Source organism: Mugil cephalus, chromosome 20 (assembly GCF_022458985.1).
Source record: "Mugil cephalus isolate CIBA_MC_2020 chromosome 20, CIBA_Mcephalus_1.1, whole genome shotgun sequence".
NCBI lineage: Eukaryota > Metazoa > Chordata > Actinopteri > Mugiliformes > Mugilidae > Mugil > Mugil cephalus.
Genome location: NC_061789.1, coordinates 14791910 through 14800222, shown reverse-complemented (window position 1 = coordinate 14800222; position 8313 = coordinate 14791910). Strand labels below are relative to the sequence as shown.

The 8313-nt window shown below is 40.8% G+C and overlaps 1 protein-coding gene and 1 long non-coding RNA gene across 3 annotated transcripts in view; one reads left to right on the top strand and one right to left on the bottom strand.

Annotated features, from left to right (window-relative positions):
- Positions 1-1712: 1712 nt before the first annotated feature.
- The window catches only part of LOC124997507, an 85285-nt gene continuing 78684 nt past the window's right edge, over positions 1713-8313 (top strand). The window contains exons 1-2 of one of the 2 annotated variants that reach the window (XR_007110978.1): positions 1713-1754; positions 3578-3670. This is a non-coding gene — a long non-coding RNA (uncharacterized LOC124997507). The remainder of the gene's footprint in view (positions 1755-3577; positions 3671-8313) is intronic. The other variant, XR_007110977.1, reaches the window with a different exon arrangement.
- The window catches only part of grin2ca (glutamate receptor, ionotropic, N-methyl D-aspartate 2Ca), a 50380-nt gene continuing 46962 nt past the window's right edge, over positions 4896-8313 (bottom strand). Inside the window, exon 13 of the mRNA XM_047571251.1 lies at positions 4896-7868. Coding sequence (XP_047427207.1) covers positions 6249-7868 — 1620 coding nt within the window. The 3' untranslated portion in view covers positions 4896-6248. The remainder of the gene's footprint in view (positions 7869-8313) is intronic.

The window sequence follows — 8313 nt, the reverse complement described above, 5'->3', positions numbered from 1 at the left end:
TATATGCTAAACTGTGTACTGGAAACTAAAAAATATATGAAAAATGTCCAATCAACCAAAAATTTTGAACTCCCTCTGCAGTAACTCTGTGGACCCCCTAGGGGCTGCGGACCCCCGGTTGAAGACCTATGCTCTAAACTTAAAATAGAATTTAGTGGTGAAAACACTTTGGTTAAAGGCAGACACATGGCAGCATAAAGAGATAGTGAAGAAACGCACACATTGCACTCTTTGTACACAAGCAATAATCTCCTTTCTTGGGACGGAAAGTTTTTTCTTTGGAATAAATGTAACTGGAGAAATACTAAACTGTTTGGCTGAAATAGGTAATCAATGATAATAGTTTTATTTCCGCAGAAACTCCAAAAATAGCTACGGTTCTTAAATGGCTCCAGCAGCTCTCGGCCCGGTGCTGTGTGTGGCTGTGGATATTTTGGAGATAGCAAATTGCTGGTCATATTTTATCTGCATGTGTAGAATCATTTATCATCTGCGCCGCAATCAGCCAGCCCTCCCATCAATTCTGCAGGTCTCAGAGAGCAGCGCAGAATACATAAAAGCCTCATCCCTGTGCCATTACAGCCCTAGTTTGTCTCAGCGCCAACTTGAAAACAAACAAGAGCCTGAGGCATGAGAAGAAGAGATAGGAGTTTGACATCCACATGGACCACAGATGCCATTACTGGAGACAGGGCTTGGCTGGAGGACCACCTGAGAGTGAATCAGATTAGGGCTGGTCAACTCTGTCCTTAAAAATATGTTGACGTGGGAGGTGTGTTAAGTCTCTCTCTGAGCTATTACTACAAGAACAGCAGTGACAGGACAGTTTAAGGATTTGTGACTAAGCTTGGTTTCGTTGCTGAATATTTTAGGTTTTTTAAAGATCAAGAATTGCGTCTGGCTTTCAGCCCTGCTGGGCCTTGGCATGGGCATTTGTCTTGCTGAAAATTAAATTTGTTTGCAGGGTTTTACAGTGTGTTTTCCAGCAAATGAAACTTTTTTCTGGAGTACTTACCTGCAGGAATGAAAATGTAGTTTTAATTTCTTCCGTGTCACTGAATCACCCCATAGTGGACCACCGTGGACCAATTCACTATGCAACCAAAACTTACTGGAACCCATGGTATGCTATTTCAAATTCTGTTTGTATATTCAAAACCGGTAAAGTGTGCAGAAAGTGATTTTAAATTTATCTTTAACATGTCTTTTGATGGATGATGCAGCTATTCAAAAAGAAAAAAATATCTTAAAAATGGAATCTTGGGTTTCAATACTGAGTGAACATAGTTTCCACGAAGAGCTGAAATAATCTGATAAGTATCAGTGATGCTCTCAGATACAAAATAAGGTCATTTTTCAAACTGTATCACTATTGTTATACAAATATTATTTTAGAGAGTCTGAACACAGGACAAGAAGAGAAAAAACTAAACCTATCAGTTTCTTACTTGTTCATTTGTTTTTTTCTATGCAATCACTTTTTGACAATGTGACTATTAGATAAATGAGTAATTATTTGAGTGTATTTTTTTTATTTCATATTATCAAATAGCCTATTTCAATTAAAACCGTATAGAAATATCTTTAATAAACATTAATCTGCCTACGTACAAGTTTGTTGCCTATCTACAATAGACTTTATGGTATAAGCCAATGAGCGCTAAGAAGAAGAAGAAGAAGGAGAAGAAGAAGAAGAAGTTTGGTTGAGTTAGGCGCGCCCCCTGCCGGCAACTGAGACGCGCCCGTAGAAACAGGTACGTTCGTCGTTTTAAGCTCATTCAGTTACTGCGAAATTGTTTTTATTGGTATTTTTTCATGAAAAAAGTGAAATCCTGTTTGTGATTTAATGAGCGCGCAGTGATATCGGTGGTTTCGTTTGCTTTTTTGTTTAAAATTCGGTCAAGTAACATAGTTTAATAAGTTCCCTTACTGCGGCTAACTAACTTGTGGCGCTGTGTGTAATCAGTGAAATGGCTTCAGGTGAGTTTATTTTGTTTTTTTTTCGAAATATTTTGAATTACTCTGAAAATATGTATCATGGTGTCCGATTCGTTTGATTACTTTTAGTATAATAATGTTGTATCTCTCAATGAAAATATATTGACTGTGACGCAGTTTGAATAAAATAAATCTCGACTGTTACCAGCGTTAACCTGTTAACAGTGACATTTAGTGGCCATGTGTCACAGTCGCTTTCTATATAAAAATGTATTTGTGATCAAAATTATTTGTCATCGTCTATTTTCATCAGTGGATGTTAAGCAGGGAATATCGGATAAATTATTAGGTGTAAATCATGACATAACTAAATGTTACGACTTTGTTTATATATCTATGTCGTACATATGTATATCTATCTATATATATGCAAAGGAAAAACTCTCAAAATAGGAAAATAGTGCAGGGCGTGAGGCGCAGCTGTATTTTTGAATATTGACCTTGGATTAGCTTTGTTGTTGATTCAATACAACAGTACTAAGCCATAACTCGTGATATTGTTTTTGTCAATTACTGCCTGTGATTGTCAAACAGCCCATAGGCTGTCTGTGAGCACTGAGTTGGAAATGTTATTTTCTGTCATAAACACCAATTCTCCTTAAAAAGTAATTAAAATGCCCGAATTGATTCTATTCTACTTCACTGCTTTGTATCCTTTTACAGAGTATGTGCATAGGGATGGTGTGCATCTGATCTACCAATCAATTTTAACTTTTTAGTTTTGGGTTCAGGTTACGCGCCATAAAAGACAACGGGATACTGTTTTGGATAAATCCTGGTTCAAACATTATGTGGCACTTGAATGAATATTTTATTTTTAATAGGTGGACCTTGTTGTTAAAATCAGCACGTTCTAGTTCAGCCAGACCCAAACATTATTAAACATTTTTTGTGTATAAAATTTTGTATGGATGTGGCATACTGACTCGGAGACTAAATCTACAGTTTAATCATGTGGTAAATTAATATAAAAACATAAACTGATAAAATCAGGCCACAGAATTGAATGGCTTTAATACCTTGTAACGTCTTGACACTTTTTTTTATTAGATAACATTAAATCCATAGCATTTGTGATACTTTGTTTTTAAGTGGAGTAGACGTGAAATACCCAAGACATTTTTATTGCAGGGGCTTCTTCTCTCAGACTTGACTTTATTGTGAACAATACATGGGGGATGCACACTCTGACACACTGCCAGCCTGTCATTGTGGTTGTTCCTCTTCTATTATAACAAACTGGGGCCTCCAGTCCATGCATCTTGGAGCTGACAGTGAGACGTACCGTAACTGTCTTCTTGAAACTGTTCCGTTTCTCTTTGTGTGCTCGAGCATATGGCAGTGTACCTCACTGGGTGTCAGCTGTGTGTGTTTTATGTTCTTGTCTCTGCTAGCTGCTAATCCCTGATCTAAAGCTGCTGGTGTATTTCAGTTGTTCTGTGTAGCAGTTAATTGTGTGTCTGTGTGTGTGTTAATTACTCTTGTCTCGCTGCAGACGAAGATAACATTACATGTTGCTTTATAGAATTAAACCATACTAGGTTACAATTAAGTGTTCATACATGATCTGTGTGTGCAGGTTTGACGTCCTGGTCTTGAAATCATGGCCGACCATCTTTTTAAAAGGTGCCCCCTGCAACCACTGTGATGATCACTGATTTACTTCATTAAGGTAAGCATCTGCTGCTTGTGCTAACATACTTATTGGGAGTTTTAAGTTATGGTCCAATTCTGTACAGCTCACTCGAGGCGTTTGAGTTTTGTTCATGTTGAAACTTTGTTTAGTGTTAATGTGCTTGTAAATATAGCAACTGATGCTAGTGGTGGTTTTGGTATTTGCTGTGCTCTGTTCTCCTGCAGCAAAGTGGCAATGTTATCAGCTATGAATTTGTTTTGTGGGAGTAAGCAAATTTTCTTGTGGCTTTAGATTTGCATGTGTATTGTGATGTATTTCTGCTTTGGTTTTTCTAGCCATCAGTTAGAATGAATAATGTCTGAGTTGTGTCCAGTTTGTTGTTGTTACGGTTTTATTACCAGCTTTGAGGCTTGAGCCAATTTGCCTCCAGGGTAAAATCAACGCTGTCAAGCCCGGCGCCAAGTCACATAATCATTTACTATATAATTATATTTTTACAGTTTTCATTTTAATTATCTTTCTCATCTGTAGCAACTGTCATGTCTGTGCAGCTTGTAACTTTCATCAAGTGTTTACTGCTCGTGCTAACAGGTGTTTTGTCTCGGCTTCGTGTCTTCTACACTAGAGATATAACTGCTCATGTTCTCGCTGATTTCTGCTCTCCTGCTAAAAAGTTTAATTATTCGTGGTCTGTTGACTGGCAGTTTAAGCGTTTACACTGCTGTGTGTGTTACTTTTGCAAATTTGTTATGATTGTCAGTGAATCCTTTTGTGGTGACTGAGTTTGATGCATTTGCTGTGTACAGTGAACACTTGTATTTAGTGTAATAATGATGGCAGGATTGGATTTTGTTTTCTATAATATCGCTTGGCTTTTCTCAGCCTCGGATGTTTAGGCAGTCACGGTCTAATTATCAGTGCACAGCCGCGTCTGTCTGTGTTTTGTTGGTCATTTGTTCCTTATCAATACATCAAATCCTTCCATAATAACTGCTTTGTTTGATTTAAACCTTGCCGTCTTATTTATGTAATATATTAATGATGATCCACAGCGTTATCCATGGTTGCTTAGAAATTCAGTGAATCAAATACAGTTTTTTGGAAAAACTGTATTTGATTCATTTAAAAAAAAGTTTGTTATAAAATCTGTTTTGTTACATTAGGAATTTGAAAGACAGATAAAACTTTACTGAAATGATATGATAAATGATGAGAAATATGAAAATTGACCCACAATGAACACAGCAAACAACCTGCAGTCTTCCATTAAAAGTACTGTTTAATGTTATTAATCTCTTCACAGCTAACCTTCTGAAATAACATTATAAAATAATCCTCACACCTGAATGACATGACGGATTAACTTGTTCTCAGTTATTAGTCCTGCTGCTGCAAGTAGCTGCTCGGGTAGAACACATGTCCACAAATACTGTTGCACTAGCTTTATCTGTCCAGGAAATATGCCAGTGTTACATGTTGAGCAGAGAGCACCACTGATACTTTATCACTTCAGTTTTAATGTTGATGCAAGAGTCCTGATGATTAGAGTCCTGATGCTCCTGAACATTAGCGTTCGCTTTAGGTGACCTCTGCTGTCTCATACTTAATGCTCCACCTATGGAAATCCTAGTTTAACGTTCCAATAAGCCTCAAGTACCACTTTTTTTCCACACCTTTATACTGCAATGTTCATCAACACAAGTCAGGCAGTGTCAGTGTCAGATTTTTTCTTACTTGCATGGTGGAAACCCTTATGAGGAGTACATTTTTTGTCCCTAATCTGTAGTAGTGTCCAAGGTCAGAAAATTTACATTTAATATCAACATCGTACATTTCTGTATTCTCCTGATCTTCCATTCTGTGTGAGTTCACAGACCGAAAAAAATGGGTGTATAATAGAAAAGTTACCACTGTATGACATTAAAGATGGATTATGACGTCAGCAGATGGTTCCAAAAGGCCCTTAAGATGACCTTGTTCTTTATTAAAGGGTAGTGTAACAATTGAAATACACGTGATATATTATATGGTTTTCCCTTTTTAAAATCCCAGTCAAATTATGTTAATGACCAGCGGGGCAGAAAGTCTCAGAACACCGGTGCACCCAAGGTCGTAGATTTAGAAAAAATTACGGAAGACATATTGGTGATTTGATCACAAAATTATCTTCTTTAGTTGAAATGGAGGGTATTGAAATGCTTTTGGGGGAAAATGAGAGAAAAGAGATATCTCAAGTTGTAATCAGATTGAGAGTCTACAGTATATTGTCTCCCAGAATTCTTTCACATTGCAACACGTCATTTAAAAATCCTTTAAATAGCAATCAACAGGTTAAATTCTTATGTATTAAATACTCCACATCGCCTTTTCTTTTATTAGCATTTTAAGTTTGGGTTACAAAGTCCCAGCTGTGGTTTCCTTTTGAGTGTCTTCTCCGTTGCATTTTGCTGCCCAACATATTATTGCACTGATAATTGAGAGTCAGCACTCTCAAATACACTATTGGTGTAGAGTTAAATTTTTGCTTTAACCAGAGCCTGAGGGGAACCTCCAGGCATTCCCTCTTCTCAGAGGGGCTCAAAGAGCCTAGTGGAGGACCAGTAGGGGTGGTGGTTCAGACCTCAGACTCCAGGCTGGAGACCCTGCCCCAGGGCTTTGGCACATAGGGACTGTTGACTCTGCGTGCCACCAACACCTGCCTCCGCTCTCTGCTCCCAGAGCATGGGTCTTCCCTTTTTCCTGTGCCATCGTACGGCCCAAACATGTTGTTGTGATAAACCATCTGCCTGTCACTCATATGAGGCAACATTCCTGCATTGTCTGGACAGTGGCTTGTACAGGGGAACAAGTGGCACATGTCCTTTGAACCATTGTAGTAGTGGGACGGTCCTTGGGCCAGTGGCCCCACATACACTGGTAAGTCTGTGTACGAGTTCAGATATGTGGAGTAGTGTCTATGCACCACCGTGGAAGAGGAGCGGCGCAGGGCAGCGGCATTCTGCAGAATAGCTTCCCTGTAAGAGGGCAGCCGGGTGGACTCTGAGTACTTGAGCTTTTGTTTGTAGGGATAGGAACCCATGTGGGCTGGGTCCAAGTAGGCTGGCTCAGCAGCCAAGGGGTAGCAGGACAGGTTGTGGCCCAGACTTCCATATAGCTTGTGGGGCTTTGGGTTTGCAACTACCACTCTTGGAAACAGGTCAGGCATGTCTGCACGGGTAGAAGGAGTTGTGGATGTGGAAGGCTTTGTTTCATCTACCTGATGGATCCTATCGTTGCCCCATGTGGCTTTGAGGAATGAGGCGCGTCGGTTCAGCTTGTCCTTCCCCAGAAGTGGGACGTCATCCATTTCAGGCTCCAGGTAAGACTTCATACAGGAGTTGCAGCTGGTGCTACCGCTGGGGTAGTGTGCTGCAGTGCAGGTCATGGCGGCTGGATCAGGGGCGTGGTTGTTCAGGAGGTGATTAGCCCTCAGCTCTGCAAGGCAGGACCGAGGTTCATCGTAGTCCCCTCTCACCCTGGGGTCTGCAGCATCAAACATATAGCTATGAGACCTCCTCCTCCGGCTCACACAGTCGGGCGGGTAGCTAAACTTCCTTCTCAGTGGTCCTTTGTGCTCCACGTAGATATCGGGCACCTGGAACTCCCTGTAAGGGATGAAAGAAGATGTAGGGTGCCGGGCTGGGTTCTCCACATACAGCCTGCTGCCGTGGTGGGGGTTTAAATTTCCAGGTGGAGCAGGATCTCTTATAGCAATGTGAGGACTACTGAGGCTGGAGATGGGCAGAGTCCTTTCTAAAACATGCTGACTACTGCGGGAAGGCAGTGTGTAGCGGAGAGGGGTGGGCCTAGTTACCACCCTAGGCTTATCCAGGAGCGGTTGGGTGGTAGAGTCCCCGTAATGAATTGGAAAGGTGGGTGTAATGGCCCTCTGTGGGTACGGTGAGTGGTTGTCTGTGATGCTTGAGATATATGGCAGACGACCATGGGTCATGTCAGTTGTAACTCTGGGTGGTAGGCCAGTGCGCACATTGTCACCTCCCCGCCTGCTCCAGTTCTCTAAGGTTTTGGTAGCGTTGTCTAGAGAGTTCTCCACTCTGGCAGAGGACACCATGTCCTTGGCTGTCTTCAGCATCTTAAGCATATTGGCTTGTGTGTAGTTGGTAGTGATGTCTGGACTCTGTATGCTCCCATTGCGGTCAGATTGCTCTACTCCGTTGAAGCAGCTGTAGATACCCTGCAGAGAGACAGAAGGGTGAAATTACAATATTAAACATTATCAGAAACTAGAATGGACAACCCACTCAACTCTTAAAGGTTTTTTAAACATGTCGTGTAATAGTCGAGGATTTATTTTATTCAATTTTGTAGGTCTCCCTTGTGCCTCCAAAACAATTTTGACTCATCAGAGAATGGACATGGTCCTTCTGAGGGTGTCCTGTGGTGTCTGGCAGCAGGATGTTGTTAGTGGAGGCCTTTGGGTCCTATGGGTTGTGAGGAGGGGCTTCTCTGGATCATCCCACAGATACTTGATCAGTTTGGGATCACCGTCTTGTGTTGTTTTCCATGCTTTTTGAATTGTTTGTAGATGTTTTCTGTGTGTGTGTCTGTGTCTGGCTGCATCCTGCTGCATCATGCACTAACCCTATTAGTTTCTAAATTATTATCATACAAGCTTTATT